The 19,759-nt window shown below is 42.2% G+C and overlaps 1 protein-coding gene across 1 annotated transcript; it reads left to right on the top strand.

Annotated features, from left to right (window-relative positions):
- The first annotated feature begins 291 nt into the window (after positions 1-291).
- Positions 292-19,450, top strand: man1b1a (mannosidase, alpha, class 1B, member 1a). Its single transcript, XM_080743268.1, has 14 exons — positions 292-629; positions 2,947-3,090; positions 5,863-5,971; positions 7,512-7,717; positions 8,373-8,524; positions 9,221-9,342; positions 10,112-10,303; positions 11,090-11,238; positions 11,499-11,687; positions 13,239-13,429; positions 13,940-14,060; positions 14,654-14,848; positions 15,789-15,920; positions 17,792-19,450. The coding sequence occupies exons 2-14, from the start codon at positions 2,989-2,991 to the stop codon at positions 17,999-18,001; spliced, it is 2,070 nt and encodes a 689-aa protein (XP_080599394.1). The 5' UTR covers positions 292-629; positions 2,947-2,988; the 3' UTR covers positions 18,002-19,450.
- The last annotated feature ends 309 nt before the right edge of the window (positions 19,451-19,759 follow it).

The following is a 19,759-nucleotide window of genomic DNA, read 5'->3' on the forward strand; positions in this document are numbered from 1 at the left end:
TGTCATGATTTGAGCCTGTTGTCAGCACTTAGCCATAATTATAATATAATATAATGTATTATTAATATATTAATTATAATTATAACTCCTGTAGAGAACTTTTATTTTGAAGACGTTTTCTCTCTACAAGTTCTCTACAGGAGTCATTATGTATGGCTAGTCACTGTAGTAGTCAGTGCATCTGACTCAACTGGACTCCCCGCATCGTCTTCGCCACTAACGTGACAATTCGCAACGTTTGCACGATCTCTATTTGACTGCACCGTACTGCCGTATGATATAGGAGCTGGGAATTTGAATCTGTTGAACCGATCCAGTGCGGGTTGCGGGCTCTTTCAAACGCCGATTTATTGGACTGTTTATTTTTGGAAAACTAAGCAGCCTCGCGTCGCTATTTCCATTTAGTCTACTGCTCAGAGCTCTGATCCGGTCTAGAGCCCGCCCTACTGTATCCGGTGGCTTGTGGACTCACAACACGCATGCACCGTTTCCGTATCCGCCGCAGACCCAGACCCGGATCAGCAACCTGCAAAGTGAATAGATCCACAGCCACTGCCAGTCTTATTTGGAAACAAGTCGAAGCTGTGTGCATGCTAACAGCTGATTAGCCTTCTGGCTAATGTACAGAGGTAAGAAAGAATACAAAGCTTTTAATACTACTTAATTTTCCAGTGAGCCAACATGACTGTCTCTGACTTGAGTGGAACCTTAATTATTATGTTGGTAACACAGTGTTTAGCTATATTTCATGTCGAAATGGCTGCTGAGAAAAGGGTCTATTATTGTTTAATTGAATTATCCAGTACAGTATGGAAGCAAATAAAGGAGATCAGGGGGTTCATTCATTTGTCATCCGTCGGTATGTACCTACCGTGGTATTAAACACTGAATTAACAATATTATATTTCGGTGTGAAATAAGGTGAGTTATTATAAGTTATGGTAGTGAGTAGTGACTAAACCATGACACATCTTTGCAGCCAATATACATGTATACTGGGTGTGTAACGTTACAATCGCGACTAGTGAGGTGGTACAACAACGATGATAAATGTTTATAAATTAAGGTTAGCTCAACATGACATGAGGGCTAAACACTGTGTTACCAACATTCAGGTCAGATACAGTCATGTTGGCTCACTGAAAAAGCTCTGCTAGCTTCCTCTGCTACACTAAATGGAACAGAACCTAGTATCATTGGTAACACCTGTGTTTACTTATCTTATCTATCATGTGGCTTTTCAAGTTGAAACTCTACTAGAAAGATGCAATTGGCAATTGCAAGTGTGGTTGCCTTGAGGCGAGTCACACTTGCAAATATCTTTGTATATATCTGTCAGTCATTGTCCCTTTTATGCCCATATATGGAGATCCATGACGTCATCAATATTAAGCCCATATCTTGGAATGCCCATATGGACATACTGTGTAAGTCTCATGTGGTCTATGATGTCAGACATGATATGTCAGACATCAAATCCATATCTGGGAAAAGTTTGTTTTTAATTAAAGTCAATGGAGAAAATGAATTTCCAAATAAATATAAATTAAACTATATTACTCATCTCTTAGCAAAATAGCACGCGTAGGTGTCCCAATGAAGCCAGTCGATTTGACATATGGCCCAAGTGCGTGCCACCAAATCTGTGGGAGGAATTCCGCTGCAAAAAAAAATGTTTACTTGGAAGAATAACGTCGGACAAGTACTATATATAGTCTGGTTGCCTGCACTAATTATCATGCTGTCACTGTGACATGTATCAAAATGCTCAGCAGGCCCAGTTGACCTCGGTTTTGAAAAACTATTCAAGAAGAACCAGAGAGCTGTCATAGTACCAAGGTTGCAGTGGGTAAACCCCTTGTGGAAAGCCTTACCGAAGGCCATAAAGGACTGTGGATCCCTAGCATCCTTTAAAATTGCCCTGAAAAACCACTTACAGGCAGCAGCCGTTCGCAACTGGTAAAAAAAAAAAACCTAGCGCAGCCCTACTCTCCCCTGCCCCAGTTTGTATACTGTTTTCTTTTTTTGTTCTTTCATTTTATTTTATTTACATATCTACTGCATAGTACTGTGTTCTATTCGTCTGTCATTCAATGTTATATGAGATACTTAAATGGTTATTTCAAATCAATACTTTGAATGAAACACTTCTATCAATGAGCGGTTTGAGTATGAAACTGATGTGAATGCTTGTGCTATGGCTTTCGCAGTCACCAGATCTCAACCCAGTTGAACACAACAACAAAACAATAGTATTATATGCACCGACGTGCACGTGTTAGACTATAGCTCAATGGTTAGACAGTGCTCTTCACCATCATCATCATCACAACACCAAATGACGGACTATTTTCTTGGCATGGTTTTAGTAGTAATAATACAGCGTTTTACTCTATGTACCTGTACTACTCAAGATGTAACAATAAAGTCTACATTTAACCTTTAACCCTGCAAGACCCAAATTAATTTCTACTGGCCATAAATCATAAATCATGCTCTAATTTGCATTTTGGGGATATTTTTCACAATATTAAAATATGTACGTGTCTGTTCTAGACATTCTAATGATCACGAAAAAAAATATTACAGGCATTTTACTTATGTTTTAGTGAGGAGTAGCTTCAGTTAAAAAGTGAGATGTTGTTCGTCCAGACGCTGGAATTTCAACTTGGTGTGAATGTCAGTCTCTGTGGGGGGTATTTATATGCAAATATCGTGGGCAATGGCATTGCAATACTAAACAATAGGATTTAATGGTGATGTTAATGTGAAAAAAGAACAGGAAAACTAATTATACCATTTTTTTAAAAATGATTTAAAAAATGTTGCCAAAAAGCAACGCTGGGCCTTGCAGAGTTAATGGTGTTACTTCCCACAGGTCCATGGACTAGTACAATCAGCTGCTATCAGAGAAAAGACTGAGTTGATAATTTCTACTTCTCCCAGGCCTGCTTCTATGACCTATGACTGTCACCCACAACCAGAGAGATGTACCCCCCTTCAAGAAAGGACTTCATCTCTCTGACGCTCAGTGACCAGCACAGCCACGCTTACAACAATGGCAAGCATCGCAGACAGTCCTGCTGGAGGGTGAGTTGTTGTTATGCATGTCTCTCAATGGAGTCACAGTAAAATCCTGAGTGTTAATTTAACTGTCAGAAGGAGTGTACCGTGCAGAGGATGATGCTAATGTCATCACCATTGTTTGAGAATCCAACCAGCATCAATACATGTCATTGTCTATTCACAGCTTCGGACATTAGCGTAGTCCTGTAGACCAGGGGTCTTCAACAGGGGGTCCGGGACCCCTTGGGGGTCCTCAGAGTTACTATAGGGTAGGGTTCCCCAATCCCCAAGGGCCGAATTATGTCTAGGGTACCAAGCCGAGGGCCACAACATTGCAGGGGGCGACGGTGGCGTTCCCACTACTCCAGTGACAGTTTTCCTCGTTGTCGGGTGAAAATCTTGTATGTCCAAACCGTTCGTTTTGAATTTATCATTTTAAAAATGATTTAAACTAGTGAAAACATCCGATCTACAAGCACACAACGCCTCGCGGTGCGAGGCGTTGTGTGCTTGTAGATCTGCTGTTTTCACTACTTTTGTGAGACGGCCTTGTATGATTTGCGAAAGAACGTACACATTTGGAGATGCAAGATTTCCACCCGACAACGACGATATACTAGTGTTGTTGCTGCTCTTATACCACCATTATTACTGGGGTTGGTGTGGGCCAGACAGTAGCCCCCCGCGGGCCGCAAATGGCCCGCGGGCCGCCTATTGGGGAACCCTGCTATAGGGAGTCCTCCAAATGTCTGTGTGATAGAAACCTTTTTTCTCCTTTTTTATATTAACCACTTGAACCCTAGCATCCATATTCTGAGAACTTTAGCCATAAATAGCAGATCTACAAGCTCACAACGGCTTCCAGGCGTTGTGGAAACTGTGTGGAAACTGGAAAGTGAGATCCACATGATTCAGTGTCTTACATTTGCGTTGAGATTTCAGCTATTTATAATACTAGCCCTTACCCGTTCAAAGATATGAGCTCCGAAATGATGTGCAGTGTGTAGGTTATGGGATGTGCACTGTGCACGAAGTATATGAGGGATGAAAAGTAACTTTAACTGGTGCTTGCATGATGTAGGAGCATCAATGTAAGAAAACCGTTTCGTTTAATGGCTACAGAGATACTGTGATACCCCCCCAACCCGCCCGCCCGCCCGCCTGCACACACACCCGCCTGCCTGCACACACACACACACACACACACACACAGAGCTGGTTAAACATTTTGCCTCAAGCTAGATGCAGAATAGATGTGCCTCATGCTAGATGCAGAATAGATAGTAGATACAGCATAAAAATGCTAATATACAGCATACGATTTGTGAAAGTGACAAACGGGCTTCACAGTTATGTCAGGTGTGTTCATATGCTAATGGTGATGCGATTTCAGATCAATTGCTCCAGCCACTGAGGAGAAACGCTGTTTCAGACAGACAGACACTCACTCACTCAGACAGACATTCGCAAAATTATAGTATAGATTGTCATTCAGAGTGGGTAGGGATTCAGTATTTCACTGTTTCACATTCAAGGATACTTAATAGTCCATCCATAACAGTGTTATAGGGATCAAAACCTGTGACCATATATGTCTTCGGTAAGTGATGGTGTCACATTAAACATTAAACAACACTATCATCCAAGATGTATGCAAAGGCTGAAATCTATACCGTCCTCATTGTCATGCTATAGCCCGTGATACAACATGTGACTGGTAGGTTTCAGTCTTTTCTGCATTCTCCCCTTTGTCTCTTCCTTCCTATCTCTCACCTCCAGCTGAAAATGTTCCTCCACCTGTCATATCATAGCTTAATCTTTTGTTTACTGGTGCCTGTTCATTGTGGCTGAAAAATGCCAATGACTCTTCCTTAGACAGCATGAACATACTGGCACAACCAGTCTGGCAGTCTTCTCTATGTACATTAAAGGTTTCCTTGAGATGACATAGTTCTTGCTTCTTCAGTATGAGATTGCAAAACTGGTAGAAGAATACCTCTGTACTTGAAGTCTGACCAATATTGGATTTTGGGAGGCGTTATTAGGGAGCAAATAAATATGGATATAGATATATCGGCCAATATTTGTTAATATACACCGTCTAAATTACCCCTAGCTATATTTCTGCATTATGTTGAGTAAAAAAGTTCCATATCGGCGGATTCGGCGCATATCTATCTACACAGTATCTGTGATAAGCCAATATCGTCTGATAAAATTGGCTAACGGTAACCGATAGATTGGTTGGGCTCTAAAATGTGTACAATATAATTACAATAAACATGTATATTTTACCTACATTTGTATCTAAAATTCAAATGAATCGGAATAAAATCAGGGAGGTAAAATGTCTCAAGGGGCAGTTATGTTTTGTTTACCAATTACCAGCAAGGTTCAGCGCCAGTGATTGCACAGACATTGCACAGACAGACACTTTGTGGTGTTGCACAGGTGTTAATTAGTCTAGGTAGCCTAGAGAGCCTTGAACCCTGCTTGCGTCTTTCTGTTTGCTCTCTTGGGGGACCCTGCCTCTGTACCTCCCTTTCTGTTGCTGGCTTGTGCTGATCAAATGGCTCATTTGTGAGCAAGTCGGTGTGGATGACAGCATCAAGCACAGCAAGACAATGGGGTTATACAGGGTAAGCACAGCACAGCACTTTTTGTTGTCATTCATTAAGCCTGTTTAAAGTAAGGGGAGGGAGATTCTTCTGTCTTGTTTGCCAAGACCACTTGGATGAATGCCATTGGACGTGGCCGTTTGTTTTGCAAAAGTTGTGTTTGTTTGTCTTCCTGCAGAAATGGAAGCAGCTGTCCCGGCTGCAGCGGAGTCTCATCCTTTTCCTGCTAGCCATACTACTCATCATTGGACTACTTTCATATCCCAGCCTCACGGAGAAGTGGAGAGGTGAGTAGGGCTGCAGCAGTTCATCAACCATGTCTGTTGAATCAATTATATTTATATATAAAAAAAGCTCATAACGCATTGTGATGCGACGAGTTAGAATTTTGTATATTCAATGTATTTGCATGGGGAAAAAGGTATAAAATAAGTTGTGGTTAATCAGACCAATCGATATAGCCAATTATAAAAAGAATCTATAAAAATGTGATTCAAAACATAAATTCATTGGTATATACAGGTAGTTGTATGTACATTGTACTTGATTATTTGATTAATCGAAAAGGTTATCAATAGAATAATTGCTAATGCTTAGAGTAAAGATCAGACCCTGATGCTCAAACACAGATAGAAAGATGTTATCCACACCATTCACAGCCTCTAGTGGCACCAATGCTTCAAAGTTTCCATTGTTGCCATGGTAATCACTGACTTAATCAGTAGGGTCTAATCCAATGTTTTTCCCCTTCTCTGGAGTCAGACTGTAGCAAGGTACACACACACACACACACACACACACACACACACACACACACACACACACACACACACACACACACACACACACACACCCGCAGAGGGAGTTATCAAACCGGAAATAAAGTGGTAAACAAACGGCTCCAGCGAGTACTGCCTCACTGCAAGGCTAAACATTATTCAACGTTAAAATTAACATTGTAGAAAGTGTCACAAGGGTTAATTGGATTAGATGGGTAAGATTATTGAATCTAAATCTACCACACTTTCTGGGGTGTGATAAGATTGGATTTTAACATTATTATTCAAAAGCGTGCTAAAAATGGTCTGTTATTCGGAAATAAAAGAAAAATCGTGTGTATGAAATAAATGAATAATAAGGGAGAGTATAAAGACTGTATATACATATTATGGTGGACAATTTTAGTGATGATGAGAAGAGCGACAGGAACAATTAATTCTGTGGTATTGTCTATATAGGTTTGCGTGCGCGTGTGTGTGTGTGTGTGTGTTTTGGCTGTACACACACTTGTGTGATGTGCGTGTTCACATACACCAGTGGTTCTCAACCTTTTCAGGCCGCGACCCCCAAAATAATCATATTTTAACCGGGGACCCCCACCCCACCCTACAAGCACTAAGAGTTGAGGCATTACATTTTGTATAACACGATTCTATTGTGAAAATAGACGAGGCGTTGTGAGCATGTAGATCGGCTATTTTCTCAATTTCTGCCTCTAAGCCTCTATTTTCACAATTTCTGCCTCTAATATTTGACAATTTGGCCAATGTTTAATTTGTCATCTAGAGGTAGAAAGTCCTTAAATCTTCACTTTAGAAATGTGCAGATACCCTCTATACACTTTAACTTTATGATGGTTTGTTTACTGTTGAGTGAGAAAACAATGTTTCACATTAAGTCAATCGTCTGGGGACCCCTCCATTATAATTTGGGGACCCCCCTGGGGGTCCCAACCCACAGGTTGAGAACCACTGACACGTCTGTGTGTTTGAGCAGTGAGCACACATTCATGCTTGTTTCTTCTTTTTCTTTTTCTTCTCGCTGTAGGTGTGTCGGATACGGAGGACTGGCTGCAGCTGGATGACAGACAGATAAAGGTCATGCCTTCGGGCAAGTCTCTGGAGGCCGGACCGCTCCTAGGCCTCGCTGCAGTACCGGAGCTGAGGCCGGCCGTGAAGCCAACGCTCATTCCTGAGGTCATCCCAGAGCCTCAGAGACTGAAAGCCCCCATTCTGCCCAAACCCCCCGTTAAGGTAAACGTGAAGGCGTTTCCAGCCACTGTACATCACAGGGTTCCCACGATCATGAAATTCCTGGAAATATTTTGAAATTAGAAAAATATTTTTCCAGTACTGGAAAAGTTTGGGAATTGATCGATGGTCCTGGAAAAAATAGCTATGCAGTGTTTTTGGTTATTGATTTGTTAACTCATTTACTGCCACCATAAATCGACTTTGAGGGTTCCCTGCCACTACTTTCTTACCTTTTGACGCGGGACTTGTCCATTGTGCACGATTGGCATGCACGCCACGGTCTTTTCGCAGCGTGCACGCTTTATCTATGCTACACTGCCTGTCTTTGGGCATTTCACATAGGAGTAAGCGACTTGTTATTGCGCTGAATTATTGTATTGTCCTGGGAATTTGGTTAAATATTCTGGAAAGGTTTTGGAAATTCATTGGTAAAAATGTGTGGGAACCCTGATATCGGTGCGATAGTTGATCGGGCATGTCAATTTTAATCGATTATTTAATCAAAACAATACATTATCAATTTTAATTAAAAGATTTTAATAAAGAAGATTTTGAAGGAAACATTTTTAAATTTAGCTTTTTTCTTTCCAAACCAGAATGGGATGCACTATTTACTTGCAATGACTCATTTGTTTGTGATTGTTGATACCGCCAGAAAAGAGCATTCCAGAGCAAGAGAGGACCACCAAGCCTGCAGAAAGCAGCCAATGTCAGCCAATCGGAATCCATCGTCAAGGAGAAGCAAGAGCAAGATGCAGTTAAAGTTGAAGAGGAAGAAGAGGAGAACGGACATAAGAAGATTGTAAGGTATTGTGAAGAGTTGTTTTCTTTTTTTTCTTCTTATATGGTGACAATTTCCCCCCATGTGTGTTGTCCCTGTCACTGCTGACTACTGTTTGCTCTTGGAGAGGGTGTAGAACAGTGGTTCTCACTCGAATTGGGGTCTGTGGACCCCCAGGGGTGGGGGGGAGGGTTCTAAAGAGGCCCCAGCTAAAATGAGGAACAGTTACCATTTATGCCCTATTTCCAAACTAGCTATACTGGCCTTGCTACAAGCTCAGCCTCAGGCAGCTCACCAATCACGATTGCAGAGGTCCTATTCTCATTAAAAAACAGTTGCCTGTCCAAACAAACTGGTGAAAGTGGCTAATGAAATTGCAAGCCACTGAAACGTTCTTAAGATTGAATGAAAGCTCACAACGCGTCACTGTGTGAGCTTGTAGATCTCTTGCCTAGGGACGCCAGGTTGAAAGTAGAGCTTAAGATTCCAGCCCGTTCCCGAGGGGACCCGACGGGTTGGGCCGGGCGATTGGTCACGTACTGACCCTGGGCGTGCAACAAACGTTGAGCACTTCTGCACTTGTGCCAAGATGTAGGCCAGATGTGGGCCTAGCTTCGCATCCCGGGCAAAGCCAAATGTTGGAGCTTAGCTCCTTCCAGGAGCACCGCTCAAACACTATTTAACAACAATCCAGGCATTTAAGATGGATTTTGTTTTTTCAGCTGGCGCGGGGCTTTGATCGAAGCTGATCAGGCGGCAGAGCCAATACCGTCGGTCAGTGAGAGAGAGACTGCAGAGCCTCCGGCGCCGGCCAACCCCGATGACGCCCGTTCGCTGGCACCAGGTCTGTGTACGCCGTTAACATTTTACGCCTTTTGTTGATGAAGAGTGGCCTCCAGTAAGTGAGGAGCTGGGGATTTAGTGTTTTGGTGGGTGGCCACTGTGCCTGTAACATTTCAGCCTCTACAATAGATGTGCTACACCCCCCCCCCCCCCCCTCCACATCGCAGCACCTCTGTTCCTTAGTTCCCCTGAGCCGTGTCTGCAGTGTAAGGTAGCAGTCATGAAGTGTGCATCGTTGTAACATGATGTCAGGTTGCCTCCAGGCTTCTCTTCAGGGAAAAAATGGCACATTCCCCGATGAATAGATAAGCAATATGAATAAAGGCCACCATCAACTTACATGGATAAACATGCCTGTAGTGCCCTGAGCCGTCAACCCCTGTCAAAACTATCAAATAAATGTATGATTTCATTCAGTCACAATATCTTTCACAGGGAAAAGTGATCTTTCTTTCTTTCTTTCTTTCTTTCTTTCTTTCTACCCCCTATGTCCCCATATTTGTTAGCTCCCATGTGCCCTCTCATCCCAGTGCAGAGCTCACACGAACACATACACATGTACATGCAAACATGACACACACACTTTATTTTTTTTTCTTTCTTTCTTTCTTTCTTTCTTTCTTTCTTTCTTTCTTTCACCTCTCTTGTCAGCAGCAGAAAAATGCAGCATGGCAATGTCACGAGGTATATTACAAAGCGCTTTGGTTTGTAATGCACTCTGGGGTTAATGTCCCGCTTCGGCACATCTTTATGTCCTTGTGTCCGTTTAGTTGCAATTACCTCTGAGGACAGGCTGGAGGCCGTACGCCAGACCTTCAGACATGCCTGGAAGGGGTATAAGGACAGTGCTTGGGGTCACGACGAGCTCAAGCCCATCTCCAAATCCTTTGGCGAGTGGTTTGGCCTGGGGCTGACACTTGTTGATGCACTGGACACTATGTGGATCCTCGGGCTGAAAGAAGGTAATGTGTGACAAATCAGCAACAGTTTCTCTGTTACTGTCTGCACCAATGGGTTACATAAAATGTGTAATGCAATATGTGATGCCTGGTATATGCAAACTATATCTGGTAGCCTATTCTAAACTCCTCACAAAAAGTTATGAAACTTAACATTGTCGTTTATTTCTCTTCAGGAATACCGATAGATAGATGGATAGATAGATAGATAGATACCTTTATTATCCCAAGGGGGAAATTCAGTTGTCCAGTTGTAGCATAGCAGTATACAGTTATTTGCAATACCAATTGGTATTGTATTTTATATAATTTTTATTGTTGATTAGTCACCTTTAGAAAGAGAGATAACTTGTAAGGATCATGCAATTGTGCAATGAGCAACACAGCTAAACGCCCACCCAAATCAGCCAAAATCTCCCTAAATGCTTCTGTTGGTATTCGGTATTCACTCTCGTTTTGAATGACCTGCCAGGGCACAGTATGTCAGTCACGGGTGTGGGATCAATGTATTGTGTGATCTGTCTTCTGTGTATTGTATTTATGTCTTGTGATTTTTGTGTCCTTATGGCTGCTTGGCGCAAAATGAATTTCCACAAAACAAGGACAAATAAAGCATCTATCCATCTAAAGTTGTTTTCAATTTCAATTTGTCACCTCTTGGAAAAATTGGAATGGTGCGCACTGCATGGTTTGTCACTCAAGGTAAACTATTTTCATCTCTGTCCATAGGTTTTTCTGCGGAAAAATAATCCCTTCGTCTCCCATGTCATGCTCCGTCTCTCCTAACAGAATTTGAGGAAGCCAGGCACTGGGTGGAGACAGAGCTGTCCTTCACCAAGAATGTGGACGTGAACCTTTTTGAGAGCACCATCCGTATCCTGGGAAGCTTGCTGAGCACCTACCACTTAACGGGAGACGAGCTGTTCTTGGAGAAAGCGGTTAGTCTGAGCTCCTCACTGTCAAACATTAAATACAAAAAAAAGAAAAGAAATGGATCTGCATGGATTGTGCCACTCAAAATGAACCACTCATATGTTCTTCTACGAATTGGATTATTTATGAAAATGGTATAGTAGAATAAATGTTTGGTGGTGAAAAGTAATTTTGGAAATAAGGAAATGAATTACTTGGGCCTGTCTGAAAGGCGCTTTAGCAGGGGAAACTTTATAATTCTGCATTTTCCTCACTCCGCCTACAGAAAGACATAGGTTCAAGGTTGATGCCTGCCTTCAAAACGCCCTCCAAGATCCCTTACTCGGACGTCAACATCGGTAAGGGCACGGCCCACCCTCCTCGATGGACGGCAGATAGCACGCTGGCAGAGGTCACCAGCATCCAGCTGGAGTTCCGAGAGCTCAGCCGTCTCACCCAGGAGCCTCAGTACCAGGTGTGGGCACATGCAGGGGTGTCACAAGGGGGGGGGGGGGGTAAAGTGGGACTGAGTTACTAGGGCCCAAGGTGGGGGAGCCTTAATTATTTTATACTTTAGCTATTGAGAAATAGCAGATATACAAGCTCACAGCGCGGCACCGAGTGCCACGCTGCGAGCTTGTAAATCTGCTATTTTCCTTCACATGCTAGTCCTTCACATGAAAAGGTTTGAACACCGCTGACATAGAAACAGTTTTTTTCAAAAAACCTTAGAAGGATTTGAAATATTCAAACACTTTTTTCATCTACAAGCTCGCAGCGTGGCACTCGGTGCTGCGCTGTGAGCTTGTATATCTGCTGTTTTTTTTATAGTTAAAGCACAAAATAATGCGTTCCCAGTCTAAATGGGTTAAACCCCCTCCCCCTATGAAGAACATTCATGGGGGGCCCGCATTGAATCCTTGTACCCAGGGCCCAGAATTTGGTGTGACACACCTGAGCACATGGAGAGTGTTATGAATTACTATACATTCTCAGTGTCTTTGTCTGTCATTGGCACCCTGGGCCATCACACAGTGTGAGGAGATAGCCAGTGTCTGGAGTCTATATCTTTAATGTCTTTGTTGATTTTCTTTACTTTCTTTCTTTACTTTTGTTCTTGGGGGGGGGGGGGGGGTTCTTACAGTAAGTGAACCTTGGATTGTTCATGAGTCCATCCATCTTCCTGTCAGTGTTCACTGAATCCAGGCTTGATATGAACCAGAGGATTTTCTTTCCAAACAAAAAAACAATCTTCTTTTTGGGAGAACTCATAAAAGATGGATTGCTTCACCATTATTGCTCCCAAAAGAAACGAAAGCTAGTGAAACAAATGTGACGTCATCACTGTGTTTACGTGCCCTGGTAGGTCAGAGCTGAACACCTGCCACCTGTCAAATGTGTGTAAATTGATGTCCGTGGCAGGTAAAATTGTCAAGTTACTTACCTGTCCCAGACAGTGGCCTAGATCAGGGGTTTTCAAAGTGGGTGACTGACGGCAGTCGCAAGATCATTTGATAATATTTGGACATGTGGATTTTTGGATATTTATTTGGACACTTGAAAAAATATTTAGTATATTTTTTTACCTGAAGTACAAAGTTATTTTCAGTCAGTTCTAACCAAAATGGTGATTATCTCAACATTTTCCTCTCAACATAATCACTAAAATATTGTCACTGTCGCACAACGTTGTGTGCTTGTAGATCTGCTGTTTTCACTAGTTTTGTACATTTTATAGATGCTAAATACGAAACGAACGGTTTTGGACATACAAGGTTTCCACCCGACAACGACAATATGCTATAAATATAAGGTGCTGGGAGTGAAAATTATAATGTAGGGTTGCCTCGGATTAAAAAAATATTTATAGGGGTGCCCTGAGACAAAAAGGTTTGGGAACCCCTGGCCTAGATCCTAGATGAGAATATTCACTATCATATTCACTATCATATCTACAGAATCTGTACAGAATGCTACACTGCAAACTGCACTGAAATCAGTGTGTTTGTCCCTTCCCTGTCCCCAGGAGGTTGTGAATGAGGTGATGAGGCAGGTTCACAAGTTGCCGGGGAAACACGACGGCCTGGTGCCCATGTTCATCAACACCAACACCGGCCAGTTCACCCACAAAGGAGTCTTCACCCTGGGGGCCCGAGCAGACAGCTACTATGAGTACCTGCTCAAACAGTGGATCCAGGGAGGCAAGGTTGAAGACGAGTAATTACATTTGTTTCATTTTTCAACTAATGTACGATACATTTTTATAACATGATATAGGGATGAAGCCTTTTTGGAGGTATGGAGGCATGGAATTTTCCCATTTGTGTTGGGTGAATTAAGATAATGTTTTATTTCAAAAGTTAATCTCCAAAAATCAACACACCTTTTACAGTAATTGATGTCTTCAAACTTTGAGCTATTACAAGATTTAATTTGCGTTGTAGGATAAAATGTTAACCACAGACCTGTTTCTCTGCATAGATTCCTATGGGACAAAAAGCATTGACAATCTTGCAGCAACATACAAACTATTACTTTATTCCATGGGTAAGCTGGGAAATAAGACTACAACATAGTCAGGAATACCTATGTGAAGCCATAAAAAACTGAATCACTGACTCACTGTCATCACACCCAATCAAATACAGGAATTTGTCTTAGTGATATTTGTGAAGAGGTGATAACATCCCACTATTTAACTAGCTAATTATGTTTTGTCATTTCCAGCCTGTTGGAGGACTACCTACAAGCTATTGAAGGAGTTAAAAAGCACCTTGTGAGACAGTCAGGACCCAACGGACTAACCTTTGTTGGGGAATTGTCCCACAAAAGGTTCAACCCCAAGATGGTAAGACACAATTGAGCAAACTCTAAACTGCTTTCTAGCACCATTGTTTTAATAATTGCTTTAATAAAAGCTATATATCTATCTATCGATTGATCCATCTAGATAGTTAACCAAATAGATATCTAGTATGTCACAGCTTGTCCTTTGTCCACACATTTTTATGGGTTTCTAATATGGGTTTGCTGCTCTGACATCACAGAATCCCTTTATGCCCATATATGGGGTTCCCTGATGTCATCAATATTAATGATGTTAGAAAGATCCTGTGATGCCAGGGGGAACAAATCCCCTTTATGCCCATATATGGAGATCCCTGATGTCCACAAACCCTGATGTCCATGTCACTGTGGTGCGACCTCACCCTTTAGGGCGAGGTCGCTTGTCGCCCTGAGGCGTCTTACTAGTTGTAGATTTGTACGTACAGTATGTACCGGTATGTTGTGTAGTATACATACTGTATCTGCGTAATGTTGCATTGTCAAAACGTTCACAAAACTGCAAAAAAAACAGCAAATCTAAAAGCTCACAAAGCGTCTCATTGCAACACACTCACTGTGAGCCTGTAGATCAGCTGTTTTTTTATCACCCCTCAGGACCACTTGGTGTGCTTCCTGCCGGGCACCTTGGCACTGGGTGCTCACAACGGCCTCCCTGAGGACCACATGGCCTTGGCGCTGCAGCTCATAGAGACCTGTCACCAGATGTACGCTCAGATGGAGACCGGCCTGAGCCCTGAGATCGCCTACTTCAACGACCACGGGACGGACGGGCGGGACATCGACGTCAAGGTGAGGTCGATAGTCACATTCCACAACGGTGTTTGTCTTTTAGACCCGTTTTTAGACCTGGAAAGCATACTGTATGTGTCACTTTAGACTTTAACCACTTTAACCATCATTTTATACTTTAGCTATTGAAAAATAGCAGATCTACAAGCTCATAGCGCGGCACCGAGTGCCGCGCTATGAGTTTGTAGATCTGCTATTTTTGAAAAAACTTGAAAATGTGCAAATATTTTAATATACAGTGTTTATATATTTTTAAAGCAAACATTTGGAACTCAAATCATTGCTTCTGGGGGTCCCTGGAACAAAATAGTTTGAGATGGGGGTCAGCTAGCCACGTAAACCACCCCTCTTCAGCGATTTCCAGAAGGGGTGTGGTTTACAAGCCTAGGGGTCGGAAGCCAAGTACATATCATTTTGGGGGTCCTTGACATGAAAGTTCGAGAACCACTGACATTCTAAATCCTTCTAAGGTTTTTGAACCTTAGAAGGATTTAGAAGACATTTAATCGGCCTCAGGTCTAAATGGGTTCAAGTGTTTCTGTTTTACCGTTTAGACCTGAGGCCGATTCTAAAAACGCCATCTAAATTAGGAGTAACAGTACATTTATTTCAGAATTCTCAGAAAGACGTGACCTGGGTGTACTCAGTAGTACGATATCTTAAGGGCATGTCTGTTCCCTTTTCAGTGCTCATACATTGGATTTTGTCAAACCACTTAAAGTTTCCTGTTCTGGTTGAATTTCCCATAGCTTTTTTCCCCCCCATAACTTTGTTCAATTGGCTCCGTAGAAGATTTCATAGTTTTATCACTTCAAATCTGCTGTGGAGCCAATCAAACGAAGCAATACGAAACTGAATACGGGTTTGGTACATTCGGGAACCCGAGACTTCAGATAGCCATAATGTGTTTTTCATTGAATCCCTCCTCTCCACGCCTCAGTCTGCAGATCGACACAACTTGCTGCGGCCGGAGACTGTGGAAAGTCTCTTCTACATGTATAGGTTCACTAAGGACACCAAGTACAGAGACTGGGGCTGGGACATACTGCAGAGCTTCAACAAGTACACAAAGGTACAGAATAAAGCCTATACACTCTCCACGAATCCACAGAGCGCTGCACTTAGTTGCGGTGTCGCGGTTTCAAGCGCTGCCGCTTGACTGCAGTTATGATTGACGCTCTGTGGATTTATCTACAGTATAGATGACTGCCCACTTTATTTATACAGAAAAAAATCAGATCCACAAGCTTACAACGCATGCCGTTGAGCTTGTAGATGTGCTATATTAGGCGTGTGACACTGGTGTGCAACGAAGTATAAATCAAGCCTATGGTTTTGCCATACACTGGCAAAACTCATTAAATGTGTGAAATGGCCATGTAATGTTCTCTAAAGGAAATATACTGCACTCCAGTAGTCACGAATATTACTGTAAGACGTTCATTTTCATATACCGTACAGTAGCACAGACATTGAGCAGCCTCAAAGCTGAATTTGTCCTAAAACTACCATGGTCTACTTTATAACTTATGCATTGTTGTTGTTGTTGTTGTTGTACCATTAATATCTACAGCAGACCAGTGCTACTTTCTTTGACTATGACTGGGTTTGATGTTAACTTCCTGTTTTCTACTGAGACCCAGGCTGTTCTGTACCAAGAACACAAAGAACGGACTTGCGTCCTTGTGAAGAACGTTCTGGTTAACGTGGAGAACATTCTTTCAAGTTTGAGACCAGAGTAAAATATTTCAAATTTGAGACAGTAGGTACATGTGTTTCACTCCAATTATTAAGACATAAACAGCAAATAAAGCAAAGTAACATTAAATATTATTTACCAAATTTCCAAATAATCAACATTGGGAATTAAGATCTCTACACACAGCAAGCATGACAAATACACAATCTGATCCAATTCATCCATAAACTATTCATGCCTCAAGTCATTCATACAGGGTGATGATTTTGTACTCATTCGGGCGGAAAAAGGTCCACCGTGTGGAAGCCCTGGTGACACGAGTTAAATCTGTACGTCCCTCACACTGCTCCCTCTCCCAGTCCCTACAGCTGTCTGCTCTGTATACCGCTGTGCCGCTGTTATGCCCGGCAGCTTGTTGTGTCTACTTAAGAAAATAATAGACTGTCATTGATGTTAGTTTACCCACCGTGCCTTGTGCCACTCCAGTCAACTCACCAGTCTGTTGGAACTATCCCAGAGCGATCAGTTCCCCATCTTTGCAGTCGCTCATGGGAATAATTACAGCATGGACAGGTACTGACCAGGGCAGACTAGAGGAATCTCAGTGTAATACTGAACAGGTCGATTATGAGCAGTTTCCACAACAGCTTGAATAGAATCAAAGCAGTACAGAAGTGCTATGCAATGCACATTACCACGAATAATACCTTTGTTGGTTCAAATAGTAAAATGGCACTACTACACTACACAGCCAACTGTTATTATAGATAGTGTACAGGTGATTAGAGAAGACTTTTATTGTGTCTCAGTTAGGGCTGTCACGATATGACATTTTACATGACGATTAATTGTCACTCAAATAATTGGCGATTAACGATTTAATTGTGTATTTGTCGTTGATAATTACATTTCTGTTTGGCTTTTAGGCTTTGAAGTTGCATATGGTAGATATGACACATAACCTAAATATACAAATACATTACTGACATATTTGACAACTTACTACTTAAAAAATAACATTGATAGTGGAAATAGCCGATCTACAAGCTCACAACGCGTCGCGATGCGATGCGTTGTGAGCTTGTAGATCTGCTGTTTCCACTATTTCTGACATTTTTCAACATTCACGATTATGACAAAATAATTGCGATAATGTCAAACAATCACGATTAGACGATTATGTAATAATTGTGACAGCCCTAGTCTCAGTTAATCGCCATATCCAATACTCCCTCCACACCAAGGTGCCTGGCGGTGGCTACACGTCCATCAACAACGTCCGAGACCCAGCCAACCCGGGCCCGAGGGACAAGATGGAGAGCTTTTTCCTAGGTGAGACGCTGAAGTACTTCTATCTGCTCTTTTCTGACGACATGGAGTTGCTCAGTCTGGACAAGTATGTCTTCAACACAGAGGCACACCCTTTTCCCATCTGGCCGTCGCCACCCAAGTGACGCAGTTGCCATAGAGCAGGCGACCCCAGGTGGCCACGCCACAGGGCTCCAGGGACGTGCAGAGAATGTTAGAGGGGCAGGGGCTGACATTTCTAAAAGGGCTTTGGGGAGAAAATTTTGAAAATAGCAGACCTCCAAGCTCACAACGCGTTGTGAGATTGGAGGTCGGCTATTTTCGGTGCTTGAAACCACAGTGAACTAAGCATATACAAGTGAATACCGGAGATGTGGCGGCATGGATTTCTACACAGAGAGGGCAATTCTTTCAACATAAGGTGCTGCATTCAAGTTCGGGAGAGTTTGGACAAGACGATTCTCTTGAATGCTGCCTTCAGGTATGGTGTGGAAAGAGGGCATTTGCATTTCTTTCACCATGGTAAAAACTGCATTCATGTTCTGGAGAGGGCACTTTTTACAGAGGGATAAAAGGGATGTCTATGTGTGCACGTGCCTGCAGTGCTCTGAATCCGTTCCTCTCTTAACGGTCACAAGAATTCCTCTTGCAAGTGTCCATGTTGGATTGGGGTATTGGAGCACTACAGGAATATCACTAAACTGTCCACATGTACATGCTGATCCATGTAGATATATTCTTTAATATATGTTTTCCCTAAGGGGAAAATATAGAGCTGGTCTCTATTATAAAAAAGAAAAGTGTAACCACTTTTCTCTGATGTAGCCTGACGGCGAGTCTCGGGTTCGATTCCTGAGCCCCGGCGGACCTTTCCTGCGCGTCACTCCCTGACTCTCTCCCCTGTTTCCTGTCAATCTTCACTGTACTATCGAAATGAAGGCAGAAAAGCCCCCAGAAATATCTTAAACCAAAATAACTTTTTGGGGGAATGCTGTGCACAGGTTTGTCTAGATGGAGAAACTGTTTGCTGCTAAAAAAAACTAAACAAGAAGAGGGCATCTCCTTTTGCACTGCCGTGACAGAGCGAGAATGAGTATTTGTCGCATTACAGATGGACTATTTTCTCACCGTGAGTTGACATGAGACGGGTCAGATTTAGTGATCACTGTCTTGATTGAAATGGGAAACTGAAATAGGAAAATATGCGGAATATAAGCAGTTTGTTTATTGTTGTTCCATTAGTTTGTGTTTTTGTCACTGATCTGTTAACCATTGATTGAGGTCTATGAAAGGAGTTCAGCTATAAACAGCCAGTTAGACTGCTCAGCACAGGGAATAAGACAGTCTACCTTTTGTTTTTGGAGTGCCTGGCCAGTGGCCACATCCGTTCTGACTCGGGTACTAAATAGGGGTGGGCGATATGGTGATAATTATCGTCTCCATGATATGCCTTTTCAAAGGTATCGTATATATCGTGATACAATTGAGGGAGCCTTGTAAAAGATCCTGTTTAATCGTTAATACAGAGATTCATTGCAGAATTCAATTTAAACCTGCATTTTGGTTAAAATCATCAGTTCTCAAACTTTAAAATGTCAAGGTCTCCACTTAACTCTGACAGTATACTAATGAAACCAAATGGACCCATAAGGGTCCATTTGGTTTCATTTGTATACTGTCAGAGTTACATACTTGTAAAGTTCAATTTAGACCTACCAAAAGGAACTTGAAGTAACTTGAAAAATAACCATAAAAACCAACGTGAAAAAGACCATCGTGAAAACCATTGTGATACAACTTGGGAAAATATTGTGATATTGTATTTTTCCATATCGCCCACCCCAAGTACTAAATACTCCTCTCGCATAGATCAGTCTCTCAATGGTTGGGCATGACTCTTATCA

This window comes from Nannobrachium achirus (assembly GCF_963921795.1).
Source record: "Nannobrachium achirus genome assembly, chromosome: 15".
NCBI lineage: Eukaryota > Metazoa > Chordata > Actinopteri > Myctophiformes > Myctophidae > Nannobrachium > Nannobrachium achirus.

What these genes read in the sequence shown, in the direction of transcription:
- man1b1a (XM_080743268.1), top strand. Translation starts at nt 2,989, where the DNA reads ATGTACCCCCCTTCAAGAAAGGACTTCATCTCTCTGACGCTCAGTGAC. An exon ending in AAAGGTTCAACCCCAAGATG is followed by an intron (nt 14,061 to 14,653) that starts GTAAGACACAAT and finishes ATCACCCCTCAG; the next exon opens with GACCACTTGGTGTGCTTCCT. An exon ending in GCTTCAACAAGTACACAAAG is followed by an intron (nt 15,921 to 17,791) that starts GTACAGAATAAA and finishes CTCCACACCAAG; the next exon opens with GTGCCTGGCGGTGGCTACAC.